The sequence below is a fragment of the Rattus norvegicus genome, chromosome 13, assembly GCF_021556685.1.
Source record: "Rattus norvegicus strain SHRSP/BbbUtx chromosome 13, alternate assembly SHRSP_T2T, whole genome shotgun sequence".
NCBI classification, from domain to species: Eukaryota; Metazoa; Chordata; class Mammalia; order Rodentia; family Muridae; genus Rattus; species Rattus norvegicus.
In genome coordinates this window covers 88,612,802-88,633,551 of record NC_141546.1, presented here as the reverse complement: position 1 = coordinate 88,633,551, position 20,750 = coordinate 88,612,802, and the positions used below count along the sequence as shown (strand labels likewise).

General features: G+C 37.8%; 1 protein-coding gene across 2 annotated transcripts; it reads left to right on the top strand.

Annotated features, from left to right (window-relative positions):
- Positions 1 to 1,419: 1,419 nt before the first annotated feature.
- Mnda (myeloid cell nuclear differentiation antigen) lies at positions 1,420 to 19,069 on the top strand. Of its 2 annotated transcripts, NM_001012029.1 has the most exon segments (8): positions 1,420 to 1,565; positions 2,774 to 2,848; positions 7,731 to 8,016; positions 9,288 to 9,442; positions 9,918 to 10,076; positions 13,541 to 13,975; positions 15,921 to 16,109; positions 18,768 to 19,066. In NM_001012029.1, coding segments are annotated over 6 exon segments (1,317 nt in total). In that variant the 5' UTR covers positions 1,420 to 1,565; positions 2,774 to 2,848; positions 7,731 to 7,751; the 3' UTR covers positions 18,882 to 19,066.
- Positions 19,070 to 20,750: the final 1,681 nt, after the last annotated feature.

The following is a 20,750-nucleotide window of genomic DNA, read 5'->3' as shown; positions in this document are numbered from 1 at the left end:
CTGATTCAACTGGAGGTCAGCAGGTAGAAAAAACGCAAATCGATCCATTCTTATCGCCCTATACAAAGCTCAAGTCCAAGTGGATCAAGGACCTCCACATAAAACCGGATACACAAACAAATGGAAGAAAAAGTAGGGAAGAGCCTCAAATACATGGGCACTGGGGAAAATTTCCTGAAGAGAACACCAATGGTTTATGCACTAAGATAAAGAACTGACAAATGGTACTTCATAAAATTGCAAAGCTTCTGTAAGGCAAAGGATACTGTCATTAGGACAAAATGGCAACCACCAGATTAGGAAAAGATCTTTACCAATTCTACATCCAATAGAGGGCTAATATGCAATATATACAAAGAGTTCAAGAAGTTAGACTCCAGAGAATCAAATAACCCTATTAAATAATGGGCTACAGAGCTAAACAAAGAATTCTCAGCTGAGGAATATCAAATGTCTGAGAAGCGCCTAAAGAAATGTTCAACATCTGTAGTCCTAGGGAAATGCAAATCAAAACAACCCTGAGATTCCACCTCACACTAGTCAGAATGGCTAAGATCAAAAACACAGGTGACAGCAGATGTTGGCGAGGATGTGGAGAAAGTGGACCACTCCCCCATTGTTGGTGGGATTGCAAGCTGGAAATCAGTTTGGAGGTTCCTTAGAAAATTGGGCATAGTACTACCTGAGGGCCAGCTATACCACTCCTGGGCATATACCCAAAAGATGTTACAACATATAACAAGGATACATGTTCCACTATGTTCATAGCAGCCTTATTTATAATAGCCAGAAGCTTGAATTAACCCAGATGTCCCTCAACAGAGCAATGGATACAGAAAATGTGATACATTTACACAGGGGAATACTACTCAGCTATCAAAAATAATGACTTTGTGAAATTCATAGCCAAATAGACAGAACTAGAAAATATCTTCCTGTGTGAGGTTGCCCAATCACAATATAAGACATATGTTATGCACTCACTGATAAGAGGATATTAAGCCAAAAGCTTTGATTACCCAATGATACAATTCACAGACCACATGAAACTCAAAAAGAAGGAGCACCAAATTGCAGATGCTTCAGTCCTTCTTAGAATGGGGAACAAAAATATTAATAGGAGGAAATACGGAGACAAAGTCTGGAGCAGAGACTGAAGGAAAGGCCATCCAGAAACTGCTCAACCCAGGGATCCAGTCCATACACATACAGCTGATTCCAAGAAGTGTATGCTGACAAGAGCCTGATAGCGCTGTCTTCTGAGAGTTCTGCCAAAGAATGACAAACACAGAGGGGAATGCTGGCAACCAACTACTGAACTGAGGACTAGTTCCCCATTGGAGGAGGTAGAGAAAGGATTGAAAGAGCTGTAGGGGTTTGCAACCCCATAAGAACAGCAATACCTACCAACCCGAGCTCCCAGGGACTAAACCACCATCCAAAGAGTACACATGGATAGACCCATGGCTCCAGCGGCATATATAACAGAAGATGGCCTTGTTGGGCACCAATGGGAGGAGAAGCATTTGGTCCTGCCAAGGCTCGACCCCCGAGTATAAAGGCGGGTAGGAGGGAAAGGGTGGGTTGTTGGGCGGGAGAACACCCTCATAGAAGAAGATGGAGGGGAGAATGTGAAGGAGGGTTTATGGACAGGAAACTGGGAAAGGGTATAACATTTGAAATGTAAATAAAAACTACTTAATAGAAAAAGGTAAGAAGACAATGATCAGAAGAGAATAGAGGTGGGGTTGAGGATTTGGCAAAGTGGTAGAGCGCTTGCCTAGGAAGCGCAAGGTCCTGGGTTCGATCCTCAGTCCCGAAAAAAAAGAAAAAAGAAAAAAAAAGAAGAGAATAGAGTGGTAGAAGTGGCAGTAGTTATGACAGTGGTCATTATGACGAAACAGCAGCTGGATAAATCCAGAGAGCATCTGGGGCTGATATAGGGGTGTCAGTGATAAAGACAGCCAGGGCTATGAAGAGCTGGAGACAACCAGGTGCATTCAAAAAAGTTGCCAATCCTTAAGAGCCAAGAATTTTAGCACCTTAGCCAAGGATCTGTGATACCAGCCACTTTCAAGGTCACAGAATCACAAAGGCACTGCTTGTTTGCTACTGTCTTTCATCTTCTGCAACCAGAAGTTGATTTGAAAATTCCAAATACTGGATAGGCAGTTGATGTTTAAATCCCAGAAACATAAGCCTCCAATGCAAAACCTCAGGACCAGGAATCTCTGGCTTCTGAAGGATTTAGCCCTTGTAAACGCTGACTGTACTAGACAGTTTTCTAGGTCTTGAGTACTTAACTATAATAAAAACCCCATCTCGGCTCTCCATGACTCCTATCTAAGTAGTGGAGAAGAACCTTGGTCAGCTGGTGTTATCGCCTTGATAAGGGTGCACCACGTATGGGAGTTTTGTGCTTAGTGGCCACTGTACAATTGTTTGCTACAAAAGTCATAAGGTTGGGACTTTCTCATTTAGTGAGATTCATCAGAAAAGAATGTGAGCCTGACTAAACTGATTTTTTTTATAGTGATCACAGTGTTTAAGGGAAGTGAAGAGGTTTCACAATCCCGAGATATTGAAAGCTATAAATCAAACTGGGAGGAGGCCTGGCTGTTTCAACACTCCTCACCCCAAAGAGACAGCACAGTGAGAAACACACAGGGCTTCTCAAGAAATGAAACAACTCTTGAGAGTGTTATAGCCACTAATATCTTTCCTTAAATCCGGCTGTTCAGTTTCTCCCTTACTGACTTATCTGCCTAACTAGTCAAACCAAACAAGCCACTGCTTGGGTCACTGAAGGTCTTGGGATCCGAACATCGCTGCAGAGATTTCAAGGGAGGTGAGTCCTGTCTGTTTCTTAAATATACAATCAGATCTCTTTGTGAAATATAAAGGACTATAGAAAAAAAAATCAATGTTGGAGGATGGGGGCACCAGGGCTGGTGCCAGCTGCAGTCACCGCATTGAACCTGCTGTAGCTGGTTTCAGATGCTTTACTAGGAAGATGACAGATGACAGAGTAAAGATGCCATCTCCATTCCTATGACTTTTCATGAGTTAGAATTTAAAACTTGTCTTCAGTTACCTTCACTATAGAACACAAGGGAGCAAGGCGATTGCAGTGAATGACAGTTAAAGACGAGACAGAAACATAAAAAAATGATAATTAAACAATGGTAAATGAAAACCACACTTAAACATGAATATACTATCCAATTTTGTGGATATACAAAACTGAGACTGATACAAAACATGAAAAGTACCATTAGCTTTTAGAGGAAATGTCCAGTTTTGTGAATACAGTGGTTTAAATAGTGTCTTGACATTTTTATGTTTAGGTCTCCTATCTCCCTTCTATATCAGATGTTAGACACAATATTTGTCATACTCTATTCTTCATCCCATGCTGGAGATGACCTCTAATGGGGCAAAGTTATACTTGTTCACTGATACTATTTTTTCTACAATTTTCCTAAATTTCACCATGTTTTGCCTTATTTTTCAGTAGTTGAGATATTCATAAATTTTAAACCATAGTCATGACTACTCAATGTAATACTTGTTTAAATTTATGTTATTGCTTGATATTATTATTGTTTGAAAAACAGTTTCATTATCCAACACAGGTTTGCCTGGAACTTAGCGCATAGCTGAAGCCAGCCTCAAACTTATAATGCCTCTGCCTCTGCCTCTGCCTCTGCCCTCTCTGCCTCTGCCTCTGCCTCTGCCTCTGCCTCTGCCTCTGCCTCTGCCTCTGCCTCTGCCTCTGCCTCTGCCTCTGCCTCTGCCTCTGCCTCGAGGCCTTGAATAATAGATATCTACTACCATGCCCTCTTAAATGTCTATGATTATTTGGTATTTTACTACATAGTACTATTTAATGTCATGGGAGTAATGTAGTTATAAAACTAAAATCTGGGTTATTATATAATTAACATGGTTTCACTTTTCTTGGGTTAAAATCTTTCATTATTAAGTAGCGAGCCTCCAGATTTTATGATAATTTCTTGGGTGGTTCTTAAATATATTAGTGGAGAATCTTTGTGTCTTTAAATTACACTTTCAGCATCAAATTTTTCTAATTTTTTAAAAAAAACATCAAATACATTTTATCAACAACACAAAGGTATTGGGTTTTTTTCCTAAATCTCATTTGTGTTTTTGTTTCAATTGTATCTGTTTGTTTTTTTAAATTTTTTTTTTGAGAGAGAGAGAACTATGTAGACCAGGATGGCCTCAAACTTAGAGATTTCTAGCAATACCTGCCTCCTATGTGCTGTATATTTTTACATTTTTATTTTAAATGATTTATTAATTTCTCTAGCTTACAGGCCTGTATATGAAACATTATAAAATGCACATGCACACATAATCTGTAGTAGTCTAGTTTAAGTAAATAACATTTCCATGTCTTCAACAACCAATAGTTGTATCTGTTAGGATTTCAAATTTTATTTTCTAAATGTATCGAACTATATTATTCACTGTTATGTCAAACAGTTGGCCTATTATGCTAAATAAGAACCAGGGATGAGACTTACGCTGTGTTTTGATGTCCTTTATTGAACTTCTTCATGTTTCTCCTGCCTCTGCCTCGTCCCCTTTTCTACTAACCACTATTCCATTCCACTCTTCTACGAAGTATATTTTTGTAAATAACTGAAACATGAGGTATTTGTCTTTCTGCATCTGCCATGTTTTACTGAACACATTTATTCCCAGTTTTATTCAAATGCATTCAAACTTCGAATGACAGAAATTCATTACTTTAAATGGTTAACGAATACTTGATATGTGTTTAGGGGTGGTGAGCAGTTGTATACAAGTCACAGTATGCATTTGGAAATCACAGGACAACTTTGGGGAGTTGTTTCTTTATAAAATTTCCAGGGATATAATCTCAGGCCATAAGGCTTGTACAGCAGACACTTCTCCCTGACCTTTTAATGTATACTTACCATGCATGTGTTTTTTGTTTATTGTTTCTCTCTCTCTCTCTCTCTCTCTCTCTCTCTCTCTCTCTCTCTCTCTCCCTCTTTCTCTCTCTGTGTGTGTGTGTGTGTGTGTGTGTCTGTGTGTGTGTTTTAAACATTGGGGGGCAGGGATAAAGTCTCACAATTGAGAATTGACATGCACTCCTGATCCTTCTCTCTCTACTTCTCCAGTACTGGGTTTTCATGCATGTATCATGCTACCTGGGTTATTATTTTCTTTAACTCATCCACTAAAAGATATTTAGCTTTATTCTGTATTGCAGCTATTGTGAATAATAATGCAATAAATATACCAGCATAATTGTCTTCTGTGTATATCTCTTTCATCTCCTTTGGTTATATAACCAGTTACTAGAAAAAGTGGAATACTCTGGTTATGCTTTTTGTATTTGAATAATTTCTATATTAATTTCTATGGTGGGTAAACTAAACTATATTTCTTCAAACAATGTGCCATATTTCCTATCTCTCTGAATCCTTTTCAGAATTTATTTCTTCACTGTGTAATAATAAACATTAGAAGAATCTATAACATTATAGCTTTTAATTAACTTTTCATATAATTTTCATTTAACTTTCTCTGATGATTAGAAAAACCGAAACATTTTTTCAAACGTGTATGTTTAGTAATTTTAAAGTTTTTCTTTATTCCTAAGCACTTAATACAGGTTTACAGTGAAAAATCAAATCATTTTGTAACTTACTCCAAATCCCCTATATTTTCCCCTAACACATCCCCAATCCAACGTCAAATCTTCTTTTGTCTATGTATGTGTAAGATAACCCACTCCATCCAATTGCTGCTGATAATGTGTGAATAGAGGTGGGATCATCCTCCAGAGCTTGGGATTTCTACCTTGGACCCACCTTTCAGAAAGTGTGATTTTCCTTCCCTCTGCTAATAGCTTGTCTGTAAGGGGTGGGGACAACAGACCTCGGCCTGAATCTGTGCTAGAATTATGAATGACTCGATTTTAGTATGGAAGGATATATGAAAAGCTATATGGAGATATACTATTTCACAGTCCAACTAAGAATTAGAGGTATAACTGGGTACTTGTGAAATGAAAGAAGGCTTAAATAAAAATAGAAACATGGAAAAGGAGTAGGCAATAGATAGGCTAACCAAAACCCACAAGTTAGTAAGATAATTTTAAAAATACACCATAAAAAGAAGTTTGAACAGATTTACATTGTGTGGGTGGACAATGTCACTCCTAGAAATCAAGGATTATTAAATGAGTATCACAGTACAAAATGGGATTGCTTCCCTACAAGATATGGACCAATGAGGCCCCACAAGTCTCCAAAAGAACACAGGCTATTGCCATCGCCCTTGGTGACCCAACGTAACTGCATACTAAGACTGTATTACTAAGGATGTTTCACATTTGATTGTTTAGTTCTTTAGCCCGTCCCCCATTTGCTTTGCATTGTTTGTGCAGTCTTAAGCAGTTTTGAGTAGTCATCTTTTTTCTTTTTCTTTCCTTCTTTCCTTTCTTCCTTTGATATGTTTTTAAGTTTCATGTGTTTACAATGTCAATTCATTTGTCACTGATATTTACAATGCCAATCGTTCGTAACATTTGCAATGCCAATAGGAAAGTAACTTTCAGAAATATTCTCCTCCATTCTGTAAAGATTCCTCTGCTTCTGGGCCTCACTAATATAACCCAGACCTGCCACAATTGTGTGGCTCTACAAAGTTACCGGTTTAAAGATACTGAGCACTGAAGGAAAAAGATCGAACAAGTGTTGAAATGCTCCCACTCAATAACATTTTGATTCTGCAGGAGGGAGTCAGAAGAAGTTCTGTAAAGCAACAGGAAATGGGGCAATGAGAACTGAAAATATACTGACCTACCCCAGGAAAAAGATAAGATTACTTACAAATGTTATGGAAGACAGTAGTGGGAAAAGGGATGCTGTGCTGTGGCCAGAGGTTCCCATACAGAATGTGGGAAACTGCAGTTCATTTTCTCATTTATCGCATTAGTCATTAGTGTGGATTGAATATAAAATTCTCTACATGGCTCAAGCATTTCAACACTTGGGAAACAGCTGTTAATGCTATTTGTGGAGGTTGTGAAGCCTTTGAGGTATAGAGCCTACATGGCAGATGTAGGAAGATAGGCCAGGGCTAGAGGACTATGGCCACCTGGGTTCTATCTTAAAGACTCTTATTCAACCGTATCTGTAGAAACTTAACAGGCTATGCTAACAAAAACTGGGTCCCAGGCACCAAGATTTACTCACTGTAAGACTGTAAGGCAAAATAAACATTCTTTCTATATGCTACTTCTGGGAGGTATTCTTGTCATAGTGTCAAGAAAAGTAACCAATATAGACATAGTAGGTACAAGGAGTCAGCATCTGACATACAGACAACAAGGGAAAGGTTCAGGCACCTAAAAGGAAGAGAAGAGAAGCCACAAGTCAATACTCCTAAGTTCTGACACAGAAGCACATCTCCAGACAACTATTCACTACAACTACCCTTGTCCCAACTCAGCTATCATTATTAATAACGATTGTTGTAAAGGTTTTCCTAATAATGCAATTCTTTCCCAATATTCCTTGGGACCTAAACAGCTATTATGCTGCTCTCTTTCTGTGAAGATACCTATGTGCAGTATTTCCACATAGCCCACCCATTCCCTTAGACATGTCTTCCTTTGGAAATTTCTGAATACATGTACAATAATATATACCACCTTTTTCCTCCAGGCTCACCCAACAACTTGAAAGATGTCAAATGAATATAAGAGAATCGTTCTGTTGAAAGGACTTGAACCTCTCAGTAGTCATCATTTTAGCTTATTTAAGTCATTGCTGGCCAGTGATTTAAAACTGGAGAGACACATGCAGGAGCAATACACCAAGGTCCAGATTGCTGACATGATGGAAGATGAATTCCCAGATGATGCTGGATTGGGCAAATTCATCAAATTTTGTGAAGACTTACCAGCTCTTAGAAAACGTGCTGAAATTCTTAAAAGAGAGAGAATACAAGGTAATACTGAACAAAAAACTCCCTGTCCCTGCCAGTGTCTTACTATCTCTACTCCCTTCATAACCTTGAGGTCCACACATAGCTGTCCTATCTCCAGTTGACACCTCAAAGACCAGGGTCATATTGGTCCTTTGGATTGGCTCCTGAGGACATTCTTCTTCCAGTGGATGTTTGTAATTTAAGGAGTATATGTGGTATGTATTTTAAAGAGAAAAATAGAAGTTGATCAAAGATTGGGGTTTCAGATATAACATAGATGTTCAAATTGAATAAATCTGAATTACGAAATTATGACTTATGTTTAAATATATATTAACAAATTTTCTCACCTATTCCTTAAGAATACTAATATAATTATCCTCTCTATTATCCAAGAGAAGGCTATACTGTGATTAAATATAGCCTTAAGAAGACACGAGTCAACACTGCTTTTCATATAATTGCTGAGTTGAGTAAAAAATTTTTAGAAAGCTAAAATCCACAATTGCAGTATCTCATTTCACAAGTTTATGTCAGATTTTCTTTTACTTGTATGTATTATCTGAGTGTAGTATGCACAAAATGTGACCAACAAATCAATGTGATAAAATTTTGGATTTTTGTTATTTTTTATTGGATATTTCTTTATTTACATTTTGAATGTTTTTCCCCTTCCCGGTTTCCCCTCTGGGAACCCCTATGGCATCCTCCATCCCACTGCCTCCATGAGGGTGCTCCCCCACTCACCCATAACTTCCGGCCTACCTACTTTGACATTCCCCTCTATATTGGGGCAGCAAGCATTCACAGGACCAAGGGCCTTCCTTTCATTGATGCCCAACAAGGCCATTCTCTTATACATATGCAGCTAGAGCCATGGGTCCCTCCATGTGTACTCTTTGGTTGGTGGTTTAGTCCCTGATGCTCTGGATGGTCTGGTTGGTTGATATTGTTGTCCTTCCTTTGGGGTTGCAAACCCCTTCATTTTTAAGAGAATGGTAGAGAATGGAAATGTGGAAAGCTTAGCTGACATACATGGGCTTCAAGAGAAGGAAGGGTTTTCTCATTTTATATGGACACATAAAGAAAGCATTGACTAGTGCGAGAAGGTATCGAAGGTTGTGCCTTTAGTGCTGTGTAGCTATAATAAGGTATGGAATAAGCATTGATATAAATGCAGCAGACAGGAAATGGCAGGAAAACTAGATGGTCCCTAGACCATCTGTTTTGGTTTATGTAGACTTTCTTGTTCATGCATTTGTTGTAATAAAAAAAAAATCTCCCCATCCTAGTAAGAGGAGAAACCCCACGGGAAATAAATAGGCGAGAACCAGGTCCGTCAAGACCTTCATCAACTGCAAGCCATATGATAGCGTCTGAAGGATGGGAGACTTCCACAGCTCAGGCAGAGACCTCCACAGCTCAGGGAGAGCCTTCTACAGCTCAGGTGAGCCTGGGAACAGTGATGGACTGACAGTCCAGAGAGGCAGAAGTGATTCCTCTTCTCCCTGCTCAGTCTTTAATGTACTCACTGCTTTATCAGTTTCTCTTCAAGCTTTCAGTGAAACTCAGGATAACTGATCATGTGCCATTAATGTGTGTTCACTCCTACTAGAGACATCATGAACTTGAAAACCAGGTTAGAGCCATGGTTGTTCCGTATTTACTAATTCAAGTTCAATTGCGTCCAGAAATAGAAATAATAATAGAAAATTGCGCATATAACTTTTCTTCTCCCTTTATTTGACAAAACCACTTATGCACACATTTTTATAACTATTAATGACATGGCCAGAGGGTGGGTGCTACTCATTCAAGTTCCCAACAAATTCAGGCATAATAAATCTACAACCTAATAATGAAGACATACTCTGCTCGATTGATCCTAAGACTCATTAGCAAGGCAATGGATGTACTTTCAGAAAAGAAAAAGTATGAGCGAAGGAAAGACTGAAGTGAAAAAGACCAAGGCATCAGAGAGACCAGATCAGCCTCCCTGTCCTGAAGAAGCCACAGCCAAGTGTCTGTCACCAATACCCCAGACTGCGTCTTTGGCTCCATGTAACTCTCCTTTGGCTAAGGTACTCACTTTCTGCTCCCCTTTCATTTCTTCACTATAAATATCAGGAACAGTTCTTGAAATTCTGACCATGTCACCCACTTATCCCTGAGATATAATTAATCGGACATACGCAGAAGCTGGACATGATATAGATCATCATACAAAGGCAGAAACAGACACAAAAAAAATATGCAATACAAATAAAGAATTCGCTGACTCATTCCTTTTGTTTGGGTTAGAATACTGAATGGAGTTTGTCTCTTTGTTTTGATCCCAGGTAGAAAGAGCGAGTGCAATTTTCAGTCTTAATGGATGCCATTTCTCCTCTCTTGTACTAAGAAATCTTTCTTTTATATGACCAACCTGTTAACTTTTCTTTAACATATATTACGTACTCACATATTCAGAACAGTTGGCACATTGTACAGCCATTGCATCTTAAAAGACTGTAAGTGTCTAAACCCATCGATCCTCTGAATTGAGTGTTGGTATTTTGCTCTATCCTTAATATATCCCTCCAGAAGTCCACACTGGGTAAAAAATTGATAGTGCTTATCTGGATAATATGCTCTTGTTTTATTACCAGTTACAGCACAGAACTAATGTTTGTGTTTTCACTTTGCTGTATGTTTTTAAGATTAAGGTTTCCCCATTTCTCCTACAGATAATCACAAACCTGAGAGTCCTTTGAGTGCCAGAAATATAGAAGCTATGAAAGATAGGCAAGGGCTGTCTAGTCCAGTTAAGGCTCTTGTGAGACGTAGAGATCATAAAACAAATAAATAAAATAAATAAATAATACAGCTGAAATGGGAGTAACAAACCACATCTGATTGGTTTAACGCCCACTCCATGAGATGGAAACCAGACCAGACACCACTGATGTGGTCAGGAATCTGAGACTAGATGGGTCATGTGACTAGGAGAAAACCTACTACTATTATTCTACTAAAGGAACATAGCAATAACATGAATCTTAATGATACGTTGCCATACTTATAGAGCAGTGCCTCATTTGGTTCTCATCAGAGAAGCTTCTTGCCATCAGTAGGAATTAACACAGAGACCCACAACTAGCCTATGTGCACACAGTGAGAAATTTTAGAGTATTAGGTCTTCAATGGCATTCTTTATCAAATTTGTCTCCTCAAGACTCAGGGACCTATGTGGAAGAGAAAGATGACTTCGAGGAAACAGTTTCTCTCAGATAAGCAGGACTAATGCACACATGAACTCAGAGACTATAGTGGTACACAATAAAAGAGCAAAGATTTAAGCCAGATAGGGTCCCAGAACTGAGAAGAGGAAGTGGAAAGAAAGCAGAGGACGAAGCAGAATGCCATGCCTAATAAAGAAACTATTTTCAGTTGATATATACTAACAAATAAAAAAAAATCTGTTTTCTCCAACAGATGATATCAACCACAGTCTAGAGCAGGCCCCATAGCCAGGGGTAGTTGGCCAAGACAAAGAGAAGTCCGTGTGTTATTTTGTGGGCTTTTTATTTTGTTTTGCTTGGGACTTTACTTTTCTGTTTTTTTTGGCTTTGGGGGGGTCTATTTTTATTTTATTTTGGGGAATAAGAGAAAAAACAGGAAGTTGAATGGAGTTGAGCGAGAGTCTGGGGGAAATTTGGGGGAGAGAATCATGATCAGTATATGATGTATGGAAAAAGGAATAAATACAAATAATAGGGAAAAGTCCAATTTTGGAGAAGAAAATGAGCATAGTAAGAGAAGTTAAAGAATTTGTACAAGTCCAGGAAAAGAGACCATTCACCAGAAACAGTAAGTTAAAGAAGTGAGCTGCAATGTAATATCGCATTGTTATTCTTCCCAGGTCAAGCTACCTTCAATTTAGGCTTGTCAAATTATCATCAGATTCAGTGTTAGCTTAATAACATATGGGGAGTAGATGACTGATGCCTCTTATTTCTTCTGGGTACTCATTGAAGGAAATAAATGATTTGTCACAGAAGGAAAATCACAACAGCATCAGCATCTCTAAGCTCTTTTTCCTCTCTCTGTCCCTCCTCCTTCCCTCCCTCATCTCTTTTTTCCTTACCAGGAGAAACAAAATTAGTCAGCTAAGCAAAAACAGAAACAATTTTTACTCACCCCAGAACTTGCCATTAAGATAATATATCAGTTTTTCTCTGTATTTCTTCATATATTTTTTAAATTGCGTACAAAAAGCTTCTAGTATAATATGTTACAATAGTTATTAGTTTATTACTTGTTTTTTTTCAATTTAAAATATCAGGGATATCTTCCAAGTCCCTAAATTAAAATGCATATAATATTCTAGAGTGACATCAGTATTTGTGTGTATTTATTGAATAATTCATTTTAGATTGATTATCCACTACCAAAAAGTCAGTTTCTCCTTCAATGAATATCACTGAAATGTGTGCATTAAGGCTCATTTTATAGTTTTCATGATAGCCTACTAATTTATTTAATACATATTCAATAGATTTCTCTTAATTTGAATCTAGTCATTGCAACTTAATTACTTATATATAATCAACACCACTAATTGCATTGCTTTTTGGTATTTTTTAATGTTATGCTAATTTGTTGCACTGATCAAAAAATTAGATCCAATTGAACACAAATCATTCATAGGTGTGTATGGCATGCTAGATCAGACTATTCACATCTCCTTGGGTCTGTGGAGACAGCAACACTACCTCCATATTCAAAATCTATGAATGTCATAGCTTTTCATTGCTTTGCATACTGTCTAATAGTTAGGTAATATTCTCTCCATTAAAACACTCCTTTGAAATCCAGTGAGCTCAGATCACTAAACTGAAAAGAGATCAGATCTTATCAATTCTCTCTGGTTTTGCAAATCATTGCTTTTGAGGAAAACTCTATCCCTGGTTAAGGACATGGCTCTAACCAAAGTAACTCTAGTTGAGCCTATCTAAAAGAAGGGGCTGTATTTAAAAGAAGCCAGCTAGTATTTTTGATTATTTAATAATAGAAGATTGTTATATCTTGTGGAGATATACTGTGATTTATATCGTCAAACTAACCCCAAGTAAGTCAAGTAGTAAATAAAGACTTTGACACCTTTATGGTATATGATAATTATTCTCTATTTTCAACAACATTTAATATTGCACTTTTAGCTGCTTTGTCCATAGTGTAAAGATTATATTTGAATTAATTATAATTTTACTTAAGTACTTCATAAAATTGTTCTCAACAGCATATGCTGTGTTTATTTTCACTATTTTTCTTCATGTTAGAAAATAACTATGCTTTTCAGTGAGAGTGTTTAAGCATCAGTGGGTGGAGCCTATTGCTTCAATTCAGTGGTCTTTTGGTCAACTTAAAAAAAAAATCCTGTTTAGCTTATCTTTGGTTTTACAAAAGTATAGAATTGTTAGGAATAATGTTGAGATTGAGATTTGTCTTATATAAAGATTAATTTGTATTTGCTGATAAACTTATATATTTTTATCCCTGTAAGTGTTCAATGGAGAACCAAAATATACAGACCCAAAACCAGAACATTCCCAGAGGCGCTGTTCTCCAAACAGAACCCCTGACAGTGATGGTGCTCAAAGCAACAGACCCATTTGAATATGAATCAGCAGAACATGGAGTGAAGAACATGTTTCTTGCTACAGTGGTTACTGTAGACCGGTATTTCCATGTGAAAGTTTTCAACAGCAACTTGAAAGAGAAGTTCAAAAAAAATAATTTTATCATCATTTCCAATTACTTCAAGAGGACAGACATCCTAGAGATCAATGAAGCTTCCCTTGTGTCAGAGGCTGCTCCTGACAAAAAGATTGCAGTGCCCAACAAACGTATCAAAGAGGCAAAAAAATCTCCTAAAATCCGTGATATTAAAGAGGGTACTTCAAGGGATCTGTTTTATGGAGTGTTTACATTAATCAAGGTAATGTGTGTAAACTTGGTTTTTTAACTTTTCTCCACCAATATCTGGAATCAAATACAATTTTCCATTTACTGCTTAATGACAGTATTGCAACACAAGACTCTACCTTGGCAAGGGAGAAAAAGGGAAATCATCAAATAGATTGAGGAATAAGATTGGGTGATTTTTTAACACTCGATTCCCTGAGATATCTGTGAAAGAGCTCTCTGGGAATGATTTACCAAGATACTTCAATTTACTACTTACAAATAGCAACCCTCTGTCACAGTGAGCAGGAATGTGACTGGGCACAGGTTGGTGCCATGCTAACAGTCTCTATTTGAAGCTATAACTCCTAATCACTTTTCTCTTGGCAGTTTTATGGCTCTTTAGTAGCTCTTAAAAAAAAAGTCCATTGTTTTATAACATAACTCTGTACAGACTACACATATAAACATAATTGAAAAGTTTATGAGTAATAGCTTGAGTAATGTTCAATACATTACAAATTGGATACTGCTTTTAAAAATTATCTGAATAAGTGCTAATATTGATTGTGACAATTTTGGAGTCATAAATACATTAGATGGCACCCTCTTAAACTCAAAACCATTCAATAAAATGGTTTAACATATAGTACAATGTTCACCATTGTATATTGTTCAAATAGCTAAATATTTCTGATTGGCTTAGCAACTGAGAACTATTATATGAAGTGACATTTTGGAGGCAAATCAATCTACTTTTCTAGATTCACTAGATCTCCATATTTACGAGATATATACAGATATCTCTTTGACACATCAGTGGTAAAATTCGGGATATTAGCCTTCAGATAAAAATGATACCTTGGTGAATTGAACAAATGTCCTAAACTAGGCAGATTTATGGCCCTTTAGTCTGTCTTTTTTTAAAGCTCCTTTTTAAAAAAAATTCCATTGTTTTATAGCATACTTGTTACAGACTATGCAAGTGAGCACAGTTGAAAAGTTTATGAACAATAGCTTGAGTAATGTTCAGTGTAGTACAAATTGGGGACATTGGCTTACTTGGACATGATACTGTAAAAAGGTAGAAAGAGTGTCTAAGTGAGTGAATTACTGAAATCTTAACCTGTTCTGTAGATTTTCTATAACATATTGAATGAAGGAAGATAAGGAACAAGTGCCCATTCATCACTTTATGAGCAGAAGATAGGAAGATGGCTGCCCAAAGTTCTGATCTTTAATCCAGGATGTTGAGGAATAGGAAGTAGTAGAAAAGGAAGAACATTTATTGTCCTAGGACTTCCAGGAAGAAATCTCCAAATCAAGAAACAAATCATTATAGTTGTAGAGAAATGGCATGAGGAGACTGCTTCCAGCTTGCAAACTGTGAGGAAACCTAGGAGCTTTGTCACTCTCAGCAGACTGGGAGTGAGGAGGCGTACTTCCTTGAGCAGAGAATCCTGCTGTTCTCGAGAGTAAGCTGCAATCCTGAGGATATGGCCTTCTTGTTCCTACTCTGAAGAGAAAGTTGCCTTGTTTATAGTTTAATTAGACACCACATCTCAGAGTTGGACTGCAGAAAGATTTCTCAGACTGCAAAGAGGTTTGGGTCACTTTGAACCAAGATAAGCCATTGCTAGGAAAATAGCACCTGGTGGAAAATTGGAAACTGGGGGAAAAAATCTTTTCTTCTCCTTTGCCTTTAAAACTCCTTGAAACTTTGAATAAGCATTGTCTGACTTGACGGTGTATCAGCTATGTCCTCATTAATGGTACTCTGTCCTTAGGACCTGAACACTCTAAATGTTGACAATAGTTGACTTCTATGGGAAGACTTCACTGAATACACCTGTTTGTCTATTCTGTGACAGGTTTTATATATTGCTACGATTTGTTCCTAGTAAATAATTTTTGAATGTATAATAATGACTGTGGAAGAGATAATTTTCAGAAACTGAATGTTAATTTTACTTTTGCAGAAAAAAGTGTGCCCAAAGAACACAATCTATGAACTAAAAGATGATACAGGAAATATAGAAGTGGTGGGGAGTGGAAAATGGTACAACATCAACTGTAACGAAGGAGATAACTTCCAACTCTTCTGCTTTCACCTGAAAACAATTGACAGGCAACAAAAATTAGTGTGTGGAAAGCACAGTTTTATCAAGGTAGGAAGTAGACAGTGGATAGATTTGCCAAAGAGGAAACTGACTTCTACTTTAAGAGTCTGAACATGAAGTTTTCAAAATGTATCTGGGGTAACAAATTCAGATGATACCCTTATACTCGTTTCTAAGGGGAGATTTTTATAAATGACTATTGAAGAAATAACCCAAAAACATTCCATATATGCTAACTTACAAGATCTATGAAGAAGTTAGGATGGCATGGAAATAGACTTCCAAGTGATTAAGAGCAAGGATGTTGACTATTCAGATGCGCTTTGTATTGCCAGCTTTAATAATGAGGAATTGGCTGATCCTGAAAAAGTCAAACTTTAAATCTCAACTTTAAGAGAAGAAATATAAGTTATCACGGTGTCTAGCACATCGTGAGAAGTGAGTAAGGTTCTATGTCCTTAAATTTGTGAAGACATGAGGGGGGGGCAAGGAGGGAGGGAGTTGGGGAGGGAGAGACCTAAAAATTATAAATGGTTTGCAAATCTATGAAAGTATGGATTGGCCCTGTCAATTCCACTACATATGGAGGACAAAGACTCTGAGAACATGAGTCCAAAGGATTGGCTAAAGGGTCGAAGAAATGTAGCATTGACAGAAATAAGGAAATGGGTTGCTCGTTGTAGAATAGGTAAGCGTCGAAAGGAGTTATGAGTTTGAGTGCTTAGACACTCTGACGCATTAGTGAGAAGAATTTTTGGACCACTCTTGAAATTGTGTGTGGCAGAGAAACTTCATTTTCAGGCAGCAATGTTCGTTAAACACAAGTGTGGGCTGTTATAGGCAACGTATTGTACACATACATTAAATGTTGAGGAAATTTGAAAGCTGCTTATGGAATCTTAGGTAGTTTGAAAATCAGCATAGATGTGAACCGTTAAAACCTGCAAAGGGTATAACTTAAAAAATCAGGCAGTTACTTTATGAAGATAACACAGAAGCTGTTTCATAATCGAAATAAGCTGAGGAAAGATAAATGGGGCTTTGATCAATGGAGATGACTACTTTTTAAGAATAAAAGACCCTTATGGTTTTATAAAAACCTGGTTACAGTAGTGAGAGAGAAAATATGTTCAAAGAACATCCAATTCAGAGATAACGTGATGAGATTGGATAAATGATGCTGATACTAGTACTGGGAAAGAAGAACACAACGTTGGAGAAGGGAGCAGATATATGCTCAGACTGATGTTGACTTTCATCTGCCTATAGAAAATTTCATAAATATCTATGAATCTTTATTCAGACAAGGGATCTATACAAACAGACCTGAAGCAGAAAATAATTTTAAGTATATTTTTAAATTTAGAAATATTTGATGAATCTTGGACTTGGACTATATCTAAAAAAATGTACAATAGATTTTTACATTTACACTAATAGAGAACACCCACCAAAGATTTACTGTGATCTGGAACTTTAAACAGCAATAGAGAGATAGGAATTATTTCCATTTCATAGATGAAGTGACACGTGCTCAGGAATAGTCACTGACAGTGAGTAGTGGAATGGAGGTCTACCTCGGCTTCCTGGCATTGCATACAGATCCTTAGACAAGATGAACACACAGATCGGTGACGGACGTTGTAAATCACAAGACTGTGGGGCATTAGCTAGAGGTAAAGTATACTACAAATTAAGATGAACAAATGAAGAGGCCAAGATAAATTGAAAGCTACATGAAATACAGATGTAGAACATTTAAAAGAGGAAGTCAGTGTCAGCATGGATCATGGCAGACATAGTTATCAAGGGACTCTTGTGAAATAACTATGTTGAAATATAAAAAGTGGCTTTAACAGAATGTATACCCCAGATACAGCAGTCCAGATACAAATGTTCCTGCATTTTGACACAAGGAAATATACATTAGTTGTTCTATTTTGAAGATCAATCAAGGCAAAAATCCATGAGTTCCCACTCAACCTAAAAACTCAGTGCAGTAGAAAACCAGGGCTTCATGTAGTTTGGCTTTGGTTTTTCTCTTGTTTTTTGTTTTGGTTTACTTGTTTGTTGTTTGGGGTTTTTCTGTTTTTCTTTAAAGATTTTTTTATTTTATATTTACTAGTACACTGTTACTGTCTTCAGACACACCGGAAGAGGACATCAGATCCCATTATAGATGGTTGTGACAACCATGTGGTTGCTGGGAACTGAACTCAGGACCTCTGGAAGAGCAGTCAGTGCTCATAACCACTAAGCCATCTCCCAAACCCTGTTTTGTTGTTGTTTTGGTTTGGTCTTGGTTTTGGTTTTTGTGGGTTTGTTTTTTGTTTTTGTTTTTTGTTTTTTGTTTTTTTGTTTTTTTTTTGTATTCTCAACAATGCTTAAAACAAAATTTATCAATTCTTTTTATTTTTTTTATAATTCTCCTCACCGTACCTGGATAATAGTTAAACTACTCAAATAAACTCAAGTTGATCAAGAAGATCCATCTCTTCAGGAACCACATAGGTCAGAAAAGGGTGGCTCAAAATAAGGCAACACAACGAAGTAGATGAAGCAAAAAAGATGAGCAGCCTTTGAGAAGGCAAAAAGGTCAAAGATGGCCCTTAACGAGAACAGTCAAGGATGAGTGAGTGGAGAAATAGAAACAGTGCTTTAACTCAATTGCCTGGATTTATTGAATCTCTCTCTGTCTCTTGCAAGGTCACCAGGGCTCGGGAAAAAAAGGAAGCAGCCACTGCCCATCCAAGCACAAAAAAGGAAGAAGGAACTCACTACCCTAAAGACAAATTCAATGCTTTTAAAGAAGAGAAATAAAACGATCATGTCTAAACAATAGCTTTAGTAGTACATTCAAGCATTTAATGGTTTTCATAACTGACTTCTGATTTTGTATTTCCATTTGCAACGTTTTTTATTCTTCTGTTTTTCTATGAAAATAGCACTTGATTTAATTTTTCTATTGTAAAAGTAATAAACATCTTTTTAAAGGGACATCAATACAACATGCTGTGTGTCATTCTGTGTTTTGTTTGTTTGTTTGTTTGGTTGGTTGGTTGGTTGGTTTTCTTTATCTTTTATTGGATATTTTATTTATTTACATTTCAAATGTTATCCACTTTCCTGGTTTCCCCTCTGGAAACCTGCTATCCCATGCCCCCTTCCCCTGCTTATATGAGGGTACTCCCCTACAGCTCCTACCACTCCATTTGACAACCAGCCCTTACATTTCCTTACACTGGGGCATCAAGCCTTCACAGGACCCAGGGACTCTCCTCACACTTATGCCCAACATGGCCATCCTCTGCTATACATTCAACTGGAGCCATGGGTCCCTCCATGTGTACTCTTTGGCTGGTGCTTTAGTCCCTGGGAGCTCTGGGGTATCATGTTGGTTGATATTATTGTTCTTCCTATGGGTTTACAAACCCCTTCATCTCCTTTAGTATTTTCTGTATGTCCTCCATTGAGTACCTCTTTCTCAGTCCAATGGTCTGCAGCAAGAATCCTCCTCTGTATTTGCCAAGCCCCAGCAGAGCCTCTCAGAGGGAAGCTATACAGGCTCCTGTCAGCAAGCATTTCTTGGCATCTACAATAATGTCTGGATTTGGCGACTGTAGATAGGATGGGTCCCCAGGTGTGGCAGTCTCTGGATGGCCTTTTCTTTAGTCTCTGCTCCACACTTTGTCTCCGTATTTCCTCCCATGAATATTTTGTTCTCCCTTCCAAGAAGGACCAAAACATTCACTCTTTTGTCTTCCTTCTTCAGATTTATGTGGTCTGTGAATTGCATCTTAGTTAATCTGAGCTTTGGGGCTAATATGCACTTATCACTGTGTGCATAGCATGTATATCCTTTTATTATTGGACTACCTCATACATATAGCCACCAAAACTAGATAAGATGGATGAAACAAAGAAGTACATTCTGACAGGAGCAGAATATAGATCTCTCCAGAGAGACACAGCCAGAACATGTCAAATGCAGAGGCAAATGCTAGCAGCAAACCACTGAACTGAGAACGGGACCCCTGTTGGGAGAATTAGAGAAAGGACTGGAAGAGCTTGAAGGGGCTCGAGACCCCATAAGAACAACGATGCCAACCAACCAGAGCTTCCAAGGACTAAGCCACTACCTAAAGACTATATATGGACTGACCCTGGGCTCCAACTGCATAGGTAGCATCAGATGTCCTTGCTGGGCACCAATGGAAGGAGAAGCCCTTGGTCCTGCCAAGGTTAGACCCCCAGTGTAGGGGATTGTCAAGTGGGTGGTGGTAAAGGAGGGTGGATTGGGAGGGGAACGGCCTTATAGATGGGGAGGGGGAGCGGGTAGGGGTCTTATGGACAGGAAACCAGGAAAGGGAATAACATTTGAAATGTAAATAAGAAATACCCAATTTAAAAAAATGGGAAATAAAGAAAAAGTTAGTTTTCTCTACGAGGGTCTCAATGGGTATATAAGCCACTTCTAAGGCCAGATCTCAAGCTTTGCAGTAAATTGCCAACACAGAATGAATTCAATGGCAATTTTGGTGGTTCGTTGCCTCATAATGTTTGTCAGCGCTTTTTCGGTTGACTGCTTTCAAATAAAATGTTATAGTTCGTGTGTGTGTGTGTGTGTGTGTGTGTGTGCATTAGTTTCTGGTTTTTGTGTTTCTCTGGGAATTAAGTGTGAGTGAATAT